Source organism: Bacillus rossius, chromosome 13 (assembly GCF_032445375.1).
Source record: "Bacillus rossius redtenbacheri isolate Brsri chromosome 13, Brsri_v3, whole genome shotgun sequence".
NCBI classification, from domain to species: domain Eukaryota; kingdom Metazoa; phylum Arthropoda; class Insecta; order Phasmatodea; family Bacillidae; genus Bacillus; species Bacillus rossius.
The window spans coordinates 27225950-27244549 of record NC_086340.1 but is presented as its reverse complement, the minus strand read 5'-3'; the positions used below and the strand labels follow the sequence as shown (position 1 = coordinate 27244549).

The 18600-nt window shown below is 43.4% G+C and overlaps 1 protein-coding gene across 1 annotated transcript in view; it reads left to right on the top strand.

The window, feature by feature from the left end:
• The window catches only part of LOC134538610 (F-box/LRR-repeat protein 16), a 182561-nt gene that overhangs the window by 1053 nt on the left and 162908 nt on the right, over positions 1 to 18600 (top strand). The window contains exon 2 of the mRNA XM_063380040.1: positions 8227 to 8520. Coding sequence (XP_063236110.1) covers positions 8227 to 8520 — 294 coding nt within the window. The remainder of the gene's footprint in view (positions 1 to 8226; positions 8521 to 18600) is intronic.

Genomic DNA, 18600 nt, shown 5'->3' with positions numbered 1-18600 from the left:
TTTTCTAACCAGATTTTGACGTTAAATAATAATAACATAGCGTATTTTTTTGCACCCACCCACTCCCTATCTTCTTGCCTCCATGGCAGCCTCTTTGCGTTTCACGGCTAGCATTAATAAGTTCGTATATTAATTTTACTTCTTAACACTTTTGTTTTCACTTCAGTGGTTTCGCTACCGGGCAGTTACAGAAAGACGTGCTGTTCGTGCAATCTCAGGAAGTCAATAATTTTTAATTTTTAAAATATTGATTAATTTGTTTACATCTTGTAGCAGACGGGAACCCGATGAAAACAAATTACATAGTTTACGTAACACGTAAAAATTTTATTTGCAGGGCATAACTTTTTTAAAAATAATATTTTTAATTTTGAAGATGCATTCGGTTACCAAATTATAGATGATTCGATTAAAATAATTAACATTGTCTCCGAGCATTTTTTATAGATTGTATTGTTAAAATGTTTGTGAGTGATAGTTTAGGTGGCCATATAACTCAGGCGAATTCTAAACGAATTTAAAACAATTTGGTGGAGAATTAATTTATATTTCATCACTTTAAGTTCTTTTAAAATTAATTTATAAGATTTTGATTAATTATTTTTGTTTTGAATATAATTATATACGTATACTGTTTTTAGACAGTTTGCAAAAAAATATTGGAAATTGTTACAATATATATAACATTTTCTTTCTAAGTAAAAAAAAAAAGTGTTTAGTTGGAAAACAAATATTTTAAACCAATGGTTTAGGTTTAACGTTCAAAATTACGTTTTTAAAAACTCGTCCAGAGAAGGCTCTACTGTATCCAATTTTTGTTTTGGAGGCACCAAAAACTTTTCTTTATATCGGTAGCTAATTTAATCGTCAATAAAATTGTTGCACTGGTTTAAATGACTATGCAAGCTTACTTCGTCTGTAAATATGCATACAAAAAATATTGTTAGCAGAAACATGTTTTTCAGTGGCCCATATTCAAAGAAAACGTTTTTTTTACTGTCGCAACAAACCATTTGATGTGACTATATAGCGGTTTTATTGTGAAGTCAATCTGAGACAGATTAAAATATATATATATATATATATATATATATATATATATTAGGGGGAGGGAGTTATGGGAATAAAATGACTTTGATGTTGAAATGTTTTGTCACGATATAACTTACACACAAAAATACAATTCCACCTCTCTGCTAGACAGGACAGTGTATATAATAGGTCGCGTGATAGCGTAATCGTACTAATATATAAATGTGAAAGTTTGAATCTCTAGATGTTTGTTCGGAAATGAGGTAACCGATGTACGGAAAATCCATTTACAAAGATAACACGTAAGGTGACATGGGCTGTAATAGCTATATCAATAGTGATCAGCCTACTTCATGTGTTTAAAGTTGTAATAAACATTTAATTTTCATTGACATTTATTTAAAAAAATCATAATAAAAGAGATTTATGCAAAATTGTCTTTTCTTCCAACTGTTTGTTGATGATATTGCGTGTAGTAGCTTTAAGGCGATACATGTAAATACGAAACAGAGCTTATAAGGAGTCTTTGCGACTAAAAGGGAATCGAAGCCTTCAACTACGGATACCACAGTTGCATTACTGTTATGGAATCGCCTTCTTCTGATGCAAAACGCCAAAAATGAACCCGCACGTAATGCATAGCGGGTGTAGCTCCAACCCACGTTCAGTTGCTTGCATCGATCAATAAGATCTGCAGACAGAATGCAGCTCTGTAAGTATTTCGGTTCTCCTGCGGTCAAATCCTCCGTGATCTCTGAAGCGTCTCTCTCTCGTGTGCCGAGGGTCTTGAGTTCGATACAAACCCTTCCGACGTAACCTTAATTACCGAGCACAGAAACGGTACCTTAGTGGTACCTCTTCAATATTTTGGGCCAAGTTGCCTTTACTCTCTGTGCACAATCGTGCGACATTAAACTATGCCCTCTCCAAAAAATAAATTAAAATAAAAACATCCCCACTTAGACATGCCTAAAGATATACCCTTGAAATAAAAAAAAAATATTTAAAGTGTAACATCCCAACTCTCGATATACGGCATTTGGTAGGAGTTATTTCGTGAATGGAACGAAATTTGCATGAAACGGAAACGTGTAACAACGGTACTGTCATCTGTGGCGGATGGCGCGAACCAAAGTTCACAAAGCCAAAGAGAAATTTATATTATTAACTATTTAGTGAATTCTAACAAGATGAGCAGTGTTTAAAAAAAAGGTCAGAAATCAGGTCAAAAACCGGGATTCAGTATTTTTTTTCCCCCAAGTCTTTTTCGCATTTTTCAGAGCCGTTTCATTATATAGTTTGAAACTCAGTTCAGCCAATGGAATGATTCGATAGTCAACGTAGCTGCTACGGCAGCGAATTCTAGCGGCGGGAGCGGAAACCAGGTGTAATTCGCGTCCAAAAATGCAGTTGAAAACACATTTTGCGTGTATATTACTTAGCACGCTCGGCATTATTTTAAATAATTCTGCTTTAAATTTCGTGCGCGAGTTTCGTACTATAAGTGTATTTGCAACACGAGAACACATGAGTAGGGGCATGCAGATTCCGCGAAAAGATTTCTAGACCAGATGAAAGTTAAAACACTGTAGCACCGTCTGTGTTTCGTGATTGGGTTAGTTTCTCCCAGGTACATATCGATTCTAAAAACACTAATCAGTAGAGACCTGCAAAATTCGCGGATTCATTGACCTCTAGGATAGACTCCACATTCCTTTAAATACTCGCGGAAATGACACCTGTTCATTGGCTACTGACGCGTGAGACGTCTCAACTAGGCTGTCCGTAATTCGGCACTTTCTTGGTTTAGTGTTTCCCATTGGCTCACATTTCCCCGGAGAAAATGTGGGCCAATCGCAGAAGCGGTACGAAGGTATAGTTGTTTTGATGCTAGCCTATCCCGAAATGAATCCGCGAATTTTGCATGTCTCTACTAATCAGAGTGATTTAGTGCATAAGTAAACGCGTCCTGAGTGGCACGGTAAAATAAGTCAACGATTTCTCTCGCAGACGGCCGCCAATCACAAGGAAGAAACCACAGGTGCGGATAAACCTTGTTGCAGTCTAATAAGTGTTCAGATCTTTTCGCGAAAAATGCCTGCCCCTACACATGAGCTTGCTTTTTACCGAGGTTAGATGTTTACTTATCGCTGGAGAGTACCGAAATACTCGCACACATTTTTTTTTTTTTTAATTAGTGAATCATGGCTTAACGTCTAGTGGACGTGACGGCCTTGGACAACGACGTGAGTCGACGAGGTAAGAACGAAGCCTTGTCGGAATGAATGGACGGGAGAAATGGAAGCTCCCCGAGAAAAAAGAAAATTGGTTGTCTGTAAAGTCGGTTTACGGACGATAGTTTAACGTGACAACGTCATAACAAAACATTGATGAAATTATTGCATACTTTTATGAATAAAATTGAATCATTTTTATTGAATTATCACTATTTTGTATGGATACAAAAAAGGAGTGAAATCAAATCTACAATTTAATTGATAAATTTACTTTTATTTGCACTCATTAATTCAAATATGTTTATTACTTTAACGAACAGATTATTTTAACTATAACTTTTATACATGTTTGCTATTTAATTTCTTCCAATCTGTGTTATTCTGTTAAGGATAGGACGATGATAGGAAAAGTAGGAAACGAATGGGAGTGTTTCAAGTTTAATGTGCCTCGAAAAAGTCAAATCGATGGTTGTTCCAATCGAGTGGAAGAGAGATAGATGCGGCGCAAGCGTACAATGAGCGTAACGGGACACAGCGTAACGGGACACAGCGTAACGGGACAATGTGCGTAACGGGACGCTTTTTCGTGCGTGCAGCCGGCGTTCTTCGATTTATTAGACGTTGTCACGTCAATAACCGCAACAACCACCACGTTTCCCGCTCGGGATGACATTCCTGGTTCGACACCGTCGGTAATCAAACCCTGATTCTTCTCGGGGGGAAAGCGTGATCAGAACACTCGACAACACCCAGGGGAAAAAAAAAACAGTCATGGGGACTGTCGACAGAAGTGAAAACTTAAAACGTTTTTTTAAATGTGTAAATATGACATCATTTATTACGTCAAATTTACGTAAGAAAATTATTTTGGTATTATATCACTAGTATTTCGGTGTCGCGAACCCATAAGTTTTGCCTCTACCAATAATTACTTTAAAATTAGAATAAATGAAGTTTTATCGTTCAAAAAAAAAAAAGAACTTCAATCGACAAATAATAAACATTACCTCTCATAAATCAATAACCTGACATTTGAAGGAATTCACTACGTAAATAAACAAACAAAATAAAAACATAACCTCAACTTTAACTACCTACTAAAATATAGCCATTACACGCAATACGTACCACACAATAACGTTACAATTTCCTTGGAAAATAACAATAAAATGAACAAACTTATAACTTTAAAATTAGAATAAATGAAGTTTTATCCTTGAAAACTAAAAAAGTATGAATTTAATTCCACAAACAATCAATATTCACTACGTCAATAAACAAACAAAAGAAAATCGCTCAACGCGGTTAATTTAACTTAACTTAATGCTACTGCAGCATGTCGGTGACACGAACTCACAAGATTTTACCCATGCAAAAAGAGCCCAACAATCACATGATAAAGTCGAGTATATACAATTTATTAGTGTATATATGCGTATATATTTACACAGGCCGCTGCGCGTCTCCAGTCTGGCGCAACACGTCACGAGCATGTCGGTGACGCGAACCCATAAGTTTTCCCCTACCAAAAATCGCTCAACGCGGCTAAAGAAGTTTTCACTTCAAAAATATTTATCTGTACTTTTGCTAAAGAATACCCTGGAAACCAGTTGCCAAGAAATAGTTTGTAACACTACAAGAAAGATACTGTAACTTTGTACAACACATGGCTATGGTTATTTTTGCATTATATGAAATATGAATTGTGTTTCATACAAGCCTAAAATTTTTAAACCTCGGAAACAATAATAAACTATCCAACAATTTGACTCTATTTGGTTTTATTATGCTTATTAATGCACAGGCAATACTGGAAAGCTATTCAGGGAACGGTATACAAATAACTTTATTGGAGGTACTGGAACAACACAAAGCATAAATACCCGGGTAAGAATCCGAGCCCAGTATCACCCCGAACACTATTTTAAAGTGATACAGTTGTTTTAATGTAAATGGCGAATTTAAAATTGTCTGTAAGTTTACATGGATATTCCTGTTCCATTTGCAAAAAGAAATTATAGTGTAATGTCTCCCTTTCCCCCCTGGAGTGGTATTATAAATACAATTGGTAAAGTATAGTTCCAATCAAATAAAAAAAATAAATACTCAGTATAAAATTTTAATATAAATATATGTATAAAATAATTTTTTAATGTAATAAATTAATCGAGATAAATTTTAATTAATAATAAACATATATAAATATGATGAATGTTTATTATAATCTATTAATTTTAATTATTTATAAAAATATTGTAATAATTTATAATGCAAATAAATCACACATACGGGAACATAGCCTCACAAAAACTCCCATGACAACGGCCAGGAAACTATTTAACGTTCCACGGACACTCCCTAACAGCGAAAATGGAAGCTTACAAGCAATCTGACATCGTTATACACACGGGAACATAACCTTATTTGAAATCCACTTGAAAAAGTTAAAAAAAACACGATTTCTATCACTAAAATTTACATTAAATAAAATATTTTTAATTATACGTGCCGATATTCGATAATAATCACTAAAGTATATGATTTAAAAGCACCATCCTGTGAAAATCTAGTAGCACGGCACGCACATCGTAAACGCGCCTGAAGAAGTATAAGCAGGGGCAGGCATTTTTCCGCGAATAAACCTGAACGCCTATTAGACTGCGACAAGGTATACCCGCAGCAGAGGTTTTCCTTCCTTGTGATTGGCGGCCGTCTGCAAGAGAAGCTGTTGCCTTGTTCGAACGGGCCACTCAGGACGCGTTACTGTGATTGGTAGAGACCGGAAAAATTCTTGTGTTCATTGACCTCTAGGATACACTCCACAGTCCTTTACACACCCGGGAAAATGACATCTGTTTATTGGCTGCTGACTCGTGAGACGTCTCAACTAGGTTGTGGTTGTCAGTTTTTCGATTTATTTTTTTCCCGTTGGCTCACGGTTCTCCAGATAAAATGTGGGCTAATCGCAGAAACGGTACGAAGGTATACTTGTTTGGATGATAGCCTATCGCTAGGGCCATGCATAGATCGCGAAAAAGATTCCGATACTAGCTGAAAGTTAAAACACGGTAGCATCTTGTGTTTTGTGATTGGGTGAGTTTATTTAAGGTTGAATGGCGATTGTTAAAACACCAATCACAGTAATTAAATTGCGGAAGCAAATGCGTCCTGAGTGGCTCAGCCAAACAAGACAACGACGAATCTCGCAGACGGCCGCCAACCACAAGGAAGAAACCGCTGTTGCGGGTGTATACCTTGTTGCAGTTTAATAGGCGTTCAGCTTTATTCGCGAAAAAAAATGCCTGCCCCTACCTATCGCGAAAGGAATCAGCGAAATTTTCTGGTCTCCAGTGATTGGTGTTGTAAAATAAACTCACCCAATCCAAGAAACACAGATGATACACAGTATTTTAACTTGTAACTAGGCTGCAGGCATTTTTTCGCGAATAAATCCGAAAACGCCTATTAAACTGCAAAAAGTATATACCCTGACCAGCGGTTTCTTCCTTGTGATTGGCGGCCGTCTGGGAGAGAAGTCGTTGCCTTGTTTGACCGTGCCACACAGGACGCGTTTGCTTCCCCGCTGGATTACTGTGATTGGTGCAGTAACAATCGACATGTATCTGGAAGAAATTCACCCAATCACGAAACACAGACGATGCTACAGTGTTTTAACTTTCAGCTAGTCTCGGAAACCTTTTTCGCGAAATATGCATTCCCCTAGTGATTGGTGTTGTAAATATCTACATGTACCTGAAAGAAACTCACCCAATCCATGAAATACAGACGATGGTACAGTGTTATAACTCGTGACTAGTCTCGTAGGTGTGGGAGCTAAAAGGTGGCGAGGGGTTGCAAGATGGTGGGGGGTTGCAAGATGGTGGGAGGTTGCAAGATGGTGGGGGGTTGCAAGATAGCGGGGAGTTGTAAGATGGTGGGGGTTTTTAAGATGGTGGGGAGTTGCAAGATGGTGGGGGGTTGCAAGATGGCGGGGGGTTGCAAGATGGCGGGGGGTTGCAAGATGGCAGGGGGTTGCAAGATGGCAGGGGGTTGCAATATGGCGGGGGTTGCAAGATGGCGGGGGGTTGCAAGATGGCAGGGGGTTGCAAGATGGCAGGGGGTTGCAATATGGCGGGGGTTGCAAGATGGCAGGGAGTTGCAAGATGGCGGGGGGTTGCAAGATGGCGGGGGGTTGCAAGATGGCAGGGGGTTGCAAGATGGCAGGGGGTTGCAATATGGCGGGGGTTGCAAGATGGCGGGGAGTTGCAAGATGGCGGGGGTTGCAAGATGGCGGGGGGTTTAAGATGGCGGGGAGTTGCAAGATGGCGGGGGGGTGCAAGATGGAGGGGGGTTGTAATATGGCAGGGGGTTGCAAGATGGTAGGGAGTAGCAAGATGGCGGGGGTTGCAAGATGGCGGGGGTTGCTAGATGGTGGGGGGTTACAAGATGGCGGGGGGTTGCAAGATGGCGGGGGGTTTAAGATGGCGGGGGGTTGCAAGATGGCGGGGGTTGCAAGATGGCGGGGGGCTGCAAGATGGCGGGGGGTTGCAAGATGGCGGGGGCTGCAAGATGGCGGGGGTTGCAAGATGGCGGGGGGCTGCAAGATGGCGGGGGGTTACAAGATGGCGGGGGGTTGCAAGATGGCGGGGGGTTTAAGATGGCGGGGGGTTGCAAGATGGCGGGGGTTGCAAGATGGCGGGGGTTGCAAGATGGCGGGGGGCTGCAAGATGGCGGGGGGTTGCAAGATGGCGGGGGGTTGCAAGATGGCGGGGGTTGCAAGATGGCGGGGGTTGCAAGATGGCGGGGGGCTGCAAGATGGCGGGGGGTTGCAAGATGGCCGGGGGTTGCAAGATGGCGGGGGTTGCAAGATGGCGGGGGTTGCAAGATGGTGGGGGGTAGCAAGATGGCGGGGACTTGCAAGATGGCGGGGGTTGCAAGATGGCGGTGTGGTCGGCAGGTGTGCACGCGGTGGCGGGACGTGCTGTACCGCAGCCCGCGCTTCTGGGCGGGGCTGGTGCCGGTGCTGCGCTGCCGCGAGCTGCGCGCCGCCTCCTGCCACGAGCGCGCGCGCCTCTACGCGTCGCTGCTGCGGCGCGGCTTCCACGCCATCGCGCTGCTCGGCGCCGGAGACGAGGACGCCCTAGACCTCGTGCACTCGTTCCCGCTCGCCTCCAAGCACGTGCACTCGCTCAGCCTGCGCTGCTCCAGCGTCAGCGACCGCGGCCTAGAGGCGCTGCTCGACCACCTGCAGGCGAGTGCTGGTCACGTCTATCTGTAGTCTTGCTCTGTGGCATGCTCGGACACCTGCAGGCGAGTGCTGGTCACTTCTATCGGTAGTCTTGCTCTGTGGCATGCTCGGACACCTGCAGGCGAGTGCTGGTTACTTCTATCCGTAGTCTTGCTCTGTGGCATGCTCGGACACCTGCAGGCGAGTGCTGGTTACTTCTATCGGTAGTCTCGCTCTGTGGCATGCTCGGACACCTGCAGGCGAGTGCTGGTTACTTCTATCGGTAGTCTTGCTCTGTGGCATGCTCGGACACCTGCACGCGAGTGCTGGTTACTTCTATCGGTAGTCTCGCTCTGTGGCATGCTCGGACACCTGCAGGCGAGTGCTGGTTACTTCTATCGGTAGTCTTGCTCTGTGGCATGCTCGGACACCTGCAGGCGAGTGCTGGTCACGTCTATCTGTAGTCTTGCTCTGTAGCATGCTCGACCACCTTCAGGCGAGTGCTGGTCACGTCTACCTGTAGTATTACTCTATGGCATGCTCGACCACCTTCAGGCGAGTGCTGGTCACGTCTACCTGTAGTATTACTCTATGACATGCTTGACCACCTTCAGGCGAGTGCTGGTCACGTCTACCTGTAGTATTACTCTATGGCATGTTCGGACACCTGCAGGCGAGTGCTGGTTACTTCTATCGGTAGTCTTGCTCTGTGGCATGCTCGGACACCTGCAGGCGAGTGCTGGTCACGTCTATCCGTAATCTTACTCTGTGGCATGCTCGGACACCTGCAGGCGAGTGCTGGTCGCGTCTATCTGTAGTCTTGCTTTGTAGCATGCTCGACCACCTTCAGGCGAGTGCTGGTCACGTCTACCTGTAGTATTACTCTATGGCATGCTCGACCACCTTCAGGCGAGTGCTGGTCACGTCTACCTGTAGTATTACTCTATGGCATGTTCGGACACCTGCAGGCGAGTGCTGGTCACTTCTATCGGTAGTCTTGCTCTGTGGCATGCTCGGACACCTGCAGGTGAGTGCTGGTCACGTCTATCCGTATTCTTACTCTGTGGCATGCTCGGACACCTGCAGGCGAGTGCTGGTCACTTCTATCGGTAGTCTTGCTCTATGGCATGCTCGGACACCTGCAGGCGAGTGCTGGTCACGTCTATCTGTAGTCTTGCTCTGTGGCATGCTCGGACACCTGCAGGCTAGTGCTGGTCACGTCTATCCGTAGTCTTACTCTGTGGCATGCTCGGACACCTGCAGGCGAGTGCTGGTCACGTCTATCTGTAGTCTTGCTCTGTGGCATGCTCGACCACCTACAGGCGAGTGCTGGTCACGTCTATCCGTAGTCTTCCTCTGTGGCATGCTCGGACACCTGCAGGCTAGTGCTGGTCACGTCTATCCGTAGTCTTACTCTGTGGCATGCTCGGACACCTGCAGGCGAGTGCTGGTCACGTCTATCCGTAGTCTTACTCTGTGGCATGCTCGACCACCTGCAGGCGAGTGCTGGTCACGTCTACCTGTAGTATTACTCTATGGCGTGCTCGACCACCTTCAGGCGAGTGCTGGTCACGTCTACCTGTAGTATTACTCTATGGCATGCTCGGACACCTGCAGGCTAGTGCTGGTCACGTCTATCCGTAGTCTTACTCTGTGACATGCTCGGACACCTGCAGGCGAGTGCTGGTCACGTATATCTGTAGTCTTACTCTGTGGCATGCTCGACCACCTGCAGGCGAATGCTGGTCACGTCTATCTGTAGTCTTGCTCTGTGGCATGCTCGGACACCTGCAGGCTAGTGCTGGTCACGTCTATCTGTAGTCTTACTCTGTGGCATGCTCGGACACCTGCAGGCTAGTGCTGGTCACGTATATCTGTAGTATTACTCTATGGCATGCTCGACCACCTTCAGGCGAGTGCTGGTCACGTTTACCTGTAGTATTACTCTATGGCATGCTCGGACACCTGCAGGCTAGTGCTGGTCACGTCTATCCGTAGTCTTACTCTGTGGCATGCTCGACCACCTTCAGGCGAGTGCTGGTCACGTCTACCTGTAGTATTACTCTATGGCATGCTCGGACACCTGCAGGCTAGTGCTGGTCACGTCTATCTGTAGTCTTACTCTGTGGCATGCTCGACCACCTTCAGGCGAGTGCTGGTCACGTCTACCTGTAGTATTACTCTATGGCATGCTCGGACACCTGCAGGCTAGTGCTGGTCACGTCTATCCGTAGTCTTACTCTGGGCATGCTCGGACACCTGCAGGTGAGTGCTGGTCACGTCTATCCGTAGTCTTACTCTGTGGCATGCTCGGACACCTGCAGGCGAGTGCTGGTCACTTCTATCGGTAGTCTTGCTCTATGGCATGCTCGGACACCTGCAGGCGAGTGCTGGTCACGTCTATCTGTAGTCTTGCTCTGTGGCATGCTCGGACACCTGCAGGCTAGTGCTGGTCACGTCTATCCGTAGTCTTACTCTGTGGCATGCTCGGACACCTGCAGGCGAGTGCTGGTCACGTCTATCTGTAGTCTTGCTCTGTGGCATGCTCGACCACCTACAGGCGAGTGCTGGTCACGTCTATCCGTAGTCTTCCTCTGTGGCATGCTCGGACACCTGCAGGCTAGTGCTGGTCACGTCTATCCGTAGTCTTACTCTGTGGCATGCTCGGACACCTGCAGGCGAGTGCTGGTCACGTCTATCCGTAGTCTTACTCTGTGGCATGCTCGACCACCTGCAGGCGAGTGCTGGTCACGTCTACCTGTAGTATTACTCTATGGCGTGCTCGACCACCTTCAGGCGAGTGCTGGTCACGTCTACCTGTAGTATTACTCTATGGCATGCTCGGACACCTGCAGGCTAGTGCTGGTCACGTCTATCCGTAGTCTTACTCTGTGACATGCTCGGACACCTGCAGGCGAGTGCTGGTCACGTATATCTGTAGTCTTACTCTGTGGCATGCTCGACCACCTGCAGGCGAATGCTGGTCACGTCTATCTGTAGTCTTGCTCTGTGGCATGCTCGGACACCTGCAGGCTAGTGCTGGTCACGTCTATCTGTAGTCTTACTCTGTGGCATGCTCGGACACCTGCAGGCTAGTGCTGGTCACGTATATCTGTAGTATTACTCTATGGCATGCTCGACCACCTTCAGGCGAGTGCTGGTCACGTTTACCTGTAGTATTACTCTATGGCATGCTCGGACACCTGCAGGCTAGTGCTGGTCACGTCTATCCGTAGTCTTACTCTGTGGCATGCTCGACCACCTTCAGGCGAGTGCTGGTCACGTCTACCTGTAGTATTACTCTATGGCATGCTCGGACACCTGCAGGCTAGTGCTGGTCACGTCTATCTGTAGTCTTACTCTGTGGCATGCTCGACCACCTTCAGGCGAGTGCTGGTCACGTCTACCTGTAGTATTACTCTATGGCATGCTCGGACACCTGCAGGCTAGTGCTGGTCACGTCTATCCGTAGTCTTACTCTGGGCATGCTCGACCACCTTCAGGCGAGTGCTGGTCACGTCTACCTGTAGTATTACTCTATGGCATGCTCGGACACCTGCAGGCTAGTGCTGGTCACGTCTATCTGTAGTCTTGCTCTGTGGCATGCTCGACCACCTTCAGGCGAGTGCTGGTCACGTCTACCTGTAGTATTACTCTATGGCATGCTCGACCACCTTCAGGCGAGTGCTGGTCACGTCTACCTGTAGTATTACTCTATGGCATGCTCGGACACCTGCAGGCTAGTGCTGGTCACGTCTATCCGTAGTCTTACTCTGTGGCATGCTCGACCACCTTCAGGCGAGTGCTGGTCACGTCTATCCGTAGTCTTACTCTGTGGCATGCTCGGACACCTGCAGGCGATTGCTGGTCACGTCTATCTGTAGTCTTGCTCTGTGGCATGCTCGACCACCTGCAGGCGAGTGCTGGTAACTTCTATCTGTAGTCTTACTCTATGGCCATCTATATATATAGAGTTATTGTATGGCAATTTAAAACCACCTGCAGGCGAGTAGGTACTAGTCACGTCTATCGGTAGCTTTAGTGTATGGCATGATCGTACCAGCAGCAGGCCTCTACTATGCGAGACTGTCTGTAGTTTTACTCTATGGCATGCAACATTAGCAGGTAATGGAATGTCGACCTCGTGTGCATGAGAACGGGATGCTGGCGCTCTCTAGCTGAACCAAAGATGACGTAATCCAAGATGGCGGCCTCCAGCAGAACAGTATAAAAAATGGTGGCATCTAACAGACGACAAAAATGACGGCTGTGTCGTCATAATCCAAAAAGTGGTATACATCAGATCCAAGATGGCGGCCGTAACTAAAATTGGAATGCTCGATTACAAGTTGGCGGAATCCAAGATGGCGACTGAGTACGTATGTCAGGGTCAATTTCAAGGTCAAATTTTAGGGTAAATGTTAAAGGTCAAAGTAAGAGGTCAAGGTCAACTAAGATGGCCGCCGCTACATCATAATTCAAGATGGTGGAGAGACACTCATTCTTCACTCCTACTCCTGTGCCCTGAACCCTTTTTATATACTACTGATGATCGAACACTTGCAGGCTAGTACCAGGCATGGCTAACGGCAGCATTACTATATGGCATCGTTGTACCAGCAGCAGGCATGCACTAGACGAAGACTATCGGTAGATTTACTATATGGCATGTTCAACCACCAGCAGGCGTGTACCTGGAGTGGCTATCTGTAGTGTTATTGTATGGTATGCGACTATCTTTAGTGTTACTGTATTGGATGCTCGCCCACTTGCAGGCTAGTACCAGGTACTGCTATCTGTAGCTCTGCTGTAGGGCATGGTCGACCCCCCTGCAGGCGAGAACCGAGCGCAGCTATCTGCAGTGTTACTGTTTTGTTTGCTAGACCACCTGCAAACAAGTACCAGGCATGGTTATTCGCGGCGTTACTTTGTTTACTTTGTTTCTGCTGTATCACCTTATTCGTGACCATTGCAGGCTATCTGTGCAGTGGCTCAGGAGCGTAATCAGAACTTTATTTTGTGGAAAAGGGGACGGACATACAACCGCTTTCCACGTTTTTGTTTTGTTTTTACTTTCTACCCTTTTGTTGGTGGAAATGTTTTGGGGAAGGGAAATGTATATACCCCATTTTTTCCTCTCCCCTGCTCCCATTTCCGGAGTGCTGATCGTTTGCCTTTATCATTTCATGCTTGTACACCTATAGGACAGTACCTTGATACCACGTTCAGCACGGCCAACTGTAACATTAACGTAGGTTGTGTAAAAATATAACAGAGAAACAATAAATGGGGGCTGTCCATGTATGTTTTGACGTCAGCGTGCCTGACGTGTATCTGCAAGGTGATTCACGTTACGTCGTTCAACTGTATTCTCGTTGGACCCATCATCTCGTGTCATCACGATTTGCTCTAAAGTCTAATACACTGAAATCCTCGTTTTAAGATTTTGGTGAGCTGTTAAACAGACTGCAAGTTCCACATATTTTGTTTAGCCACTTCAGTGCCACGCGTCACTTCTCCTCGTTACTTAGGCGAGTGTGTTCCTTGAGACTCGAGGTAAAGTGTACGCATACGATCGTGATTGGCGTTTTGAAAAGCCAGTGCAAACTCGTGGCACCACAGAGTAAGTAAAGAGAGACAGAGACGTCATTTCCATGTTGGCGACAGTTTCTTATTGTAGGGGCAGGGAATTTTCGCGAAAAGATCCGAACATTTATTACACTGCAACAAGGTATACCCGCACCTGTGGTCTCTTCCTTGTGATTGGCGGCCGTCTGCGAGAGAAGTCGTTGCCTTATTTGGCCGAGCCACTCAGGACGCTTTTGCTTCCGCACTGAATCACTGTGATTGGTGTTGTAACACTCGATATGTACCTGGGAGAAACTCACCCAATCACGAAACACAGACGATGCTATAGTGTTTTAACTTTCATCTAGTCTCGAAATCTTTTCGCGAAATTTGCATGCTCCTACTTATTGGATAGTATCTTTTGGGGAAGGTTAGTATGTAGTAGGTGTCTGTTTACATTCCAACCTCGTTAAACAAATAATTTTTCCCGACAAACCAAAATGTACTTCTTTTGTATCTTTAAATAGTTAACGGTTATATAGCTAATTAATTTCAGTGAAAATAAATTATCACATTTGTTATAGACATATATGAAACTATTCAAAAACAGGTTGTAACTCTGTTATACTTTATTTCGTTTTTGTGGAAGATTCTATAGTCTTACACACGTGTAGGTATACTTTGGTGATTTTTGTAGCCTTAAACCATAAAATATTATGTAAGCAAAGAAGCATTTTGATATGTAGTAGAGCCTAAATCCTGTACACTCAATCCAATAATAATATATTCGTGTTAAATGTTTGATGTCTTAATTTTTTCAAAATACGTTTTATTTATGTATCATTTATCACATGCCCACCAACGGCCGAGAGCTTCAGCAGTGGGCACGACACATGCAGACAAGAACAAACAAGGAGAAAAAAACATAAAAAGATTGTCAGTGTAAATATGAAGACAAACACACCTCCCCCCCACCCCCCCTCCCGGGACGGTAACAATAGCACTACCTGAGGGGAATCCACGACAGGTAGGCACATCCGCAAATGGCCAACACACGTAACGGTGATTGAGTCCCACACTTGCAGCGACCAAAAAAAAAAAAAAAAAAAACAACAACAAACAAACACAAATATCAGATACATAAAACACAAATACACAAAATAAACAAAAAACTAATATGACACAATGACAAGAGTTTCAACAATAATTTACAGTAAAACAAAGAGAAAGAGTAAGACTAAGGGCGGGATTCATAGTCGAAGGCTTGTTTGGCGAATAAGTAATACTTTATAAAGTAGTGCTTATTCTTCAAGTAGTACTTATTCCAGCAATGAATTCATAAACCTATACTTGAAGAAGTAATACTTGAACAAGCACTACTTATATTGGCCATGCTGTACTTGATGAAGTATCTTAAAAAGTAAAGGACGAATTTTGTGCCAACGTAACGCAAGCTAATATACTGCTGTAAATACATAGTTTACCTGTTTGAAAATAAAATGCCCACGTTTCAAACCATATATGCGATTAAAATAATGAAATTAATACGTAAGATGATAATTTAAATACTTTATTTGATAGTGAACTTGAATAACATAAATATGAACATGTATTAAAAACGAATTTACAACTACATAAATATGTTTTTAATGTTTGGTTTGTTAAATTATGTTGGCCATCTTGTGTATGTGACCTATATAGAGATTTAAAAGTAACGAAAAAAAGCGTACCCGTATGTATTCGTTACTATAACAATTTATACTCGTTATTATCGTATCGTTACGTTACTCGTTACTTCTGATACCGCATATGCTATGTTATGTTGCAGCAACGAATCGAGTCGTATTGCGTACGCGTACTGTACGCTGCGTACAGTATGACGTCGCGTAAATAATAATAAATAGAATATAAACAATTAACAATATTTGATAATTAATTGTTTTTGTTAACCAAGAAACAATAAAATCTCATTAGAGCGGCTTTTTTATATTATCTCTTTTACGATAAGAACAAAAAAAACGTGAAAATACGCGATAATAAAAACAAAAACATACATATTTCTAATTAGTAAAAAATACGTTCTTACGTTGTTTCTGTTCCAATCTCAAACTTTGTCTACACACACAATACCTTTAATAAACATGAAAAAAATCTTGGACGACGAATTTCCAAATTATACTTTACTTATTAAACAAACATCGTTCTTTGTAACGTACGTTTTTTAATTCATCGAATAAACACGTGCATGCGTAAAACATACGAAAAATGCGAGTAACGAAATGCATTCGTGTGTAACGTTTCGTTACTCGGTACTAGATGGCGCACCCGTTACTCAGTACCGAATACCTACGGTTTGCTACAGCTCTAGATCTATAAGCGGGTGAAGTTAACCACGTGGTAGCGAAACAACACACTAGCTGCAGAAGAGGTTATGTACGTAGTCTGCATTGTTTACAAATCTAAGCGGCAACTATTTGTTTCGTTTCTTTTCCCCAAATTGAATTTGTTTACTCTCTCAATTTTAATTTAATATATGGCAAAATTAACGGGAATTAATACCTAGTAATAACCTATTCCTTACAACAAACAAATCCGTACCGGTACTTGAGTCACCTAGATAGCCGACTTCATGAAGTATTACTTATATCAATGAATAAGCATGGCTTATTTGATTATGAATACTTGCGAAACAAGGCAAACTTATTTTATGACTGTGAATTCGTATTGAGCAGTACTTATTTGACGCAGTGCTTCGTGAAGTATTACTTTAAGTAGTCCTAATAAGCAGTGCTCTTTTTGTTCACTATTAATTTAATGCCATACTTAAGCATGCATATAAGCAGTACTTTTTTCAAGTATTGCTTATATCACCACTATGAATTCCGCCCTAAGAATGTCCGTTTCGCTTGCGGCAGAAAAAAATACCGGCCGGCATCTCCAGTCCCTACAGTTTGGCTGTGTTTGGACGTCAGAGTGGGACCCCTGTACACAAGGGCGTCGCCAGCCGATGGCCAGCCGATGGCCTGGGGGGGGGGGGGGGGGAGGGGCAAGTTTTTTTTTGCATTTGGCTAAATTTTTTTTAATCTCTAGGGCTCTAGGGGGGGGGGCAACTTCCCCCTACCCCCCCCTGGCGTGCCCTTGCCTGCACATGATTGTGTGATTCTTGCAACGAGAAACTTTACTTTGGATAGGCCATTGCTGGTTTACAATCCTTAAGAATGGACAAAGAAAAAAAAATTAATGTACGAACACACCACAGTCAGCCGACGACAACTGTTTAATGTTGTATAGACAGCACAGATAATTACGTGTAAGTTATTAGTCAGAAAAATAGCACAGCACAGACAAACATAGTGGGATGACAACGATGAGAGAGTTGGAACAATAACAGTAACTACAGAAAATCATCAACCTCGGATAACACAGCGACAAACAGAAGAAACCTGACGATGATGCTAAACAGTTATTCTGGCAACACAACAACGACAATACAGGCGAACACAGCAGGCTTCATAATATAAAACAAATTCTACCTATATGTTCAAAATTATTATAATTTTTTTTACCATTTAAGGCGGAATTTTCGTTGTTTTTTTTTTCACAGGCTAGTTTTTTTTTTCAATAGTTTCTCATTTCGGGGAGGTTTTCGTTTATAACTCGCACCCATTATCTATTCCAGCTCATTTGCAATTTTCTAAACAAGTTCAGTTACACTTTTAAGGTTACCTAGCAACAAAAACCACGAGAGTATACCTTCACGTGTGTAAGACTTTGAACATTTGCCACAAAAACAAAATAAAGATAATGTTACCACATGTTTTTGAATAATTTTATATATTATGTCTACAACAAAGGTAATAATTTCCATTCACTGAAATTAATTGGCTATATTACCATTAAATATTTTAAGATACAAAATAAGGATATTTGGGTTGTCGGAAAATAATTATTTTTGCTCGACTGCAAAACATACCATTGTAGCATACGGGTTGGTGCATTATTTAGAGGTTGGTAATAGTATAGGCACCAACTTTAGATAAGAGCTTCCTAGCCCCTGCGTCGCGTTAGGTATAAATGCAAATTTTGTGGTGTTAAAAGAATGTGATGAATGAATGTTCCCTACCTATCAGTAGGGACACCTGTATTTCGCGATTTAATTTCATGTCAAGGTATTTCACAAAACACTGTAGCTTTTTCTAAGAGTCATGGCAAATTGTGAGGGTGCAGCAGTTCGGTGACCACATTCTCATTGGCCCCGTCAAGAGCGGGACGACACCTCTCCCCGACCTCAGCAAATAACCACAGGAGAACAGCTACAGTATTTTGTGAAATACCTTGACACGAAATGTGTGCGCGAAATACAGGTGTCCCTACCTATCAGGCATTTCTAAACGAAATATTCTAATGCTTATCACTTAGTTACATTATGTTTCCGAACCGGGTTACGTAAATATCTTCCCGTTTGTCTAACTAATTTTTTAACTCTCTGTTTGTGGCGTGATTGCAGACATGTTGTTTCTCAGATTCAGGCAGGCT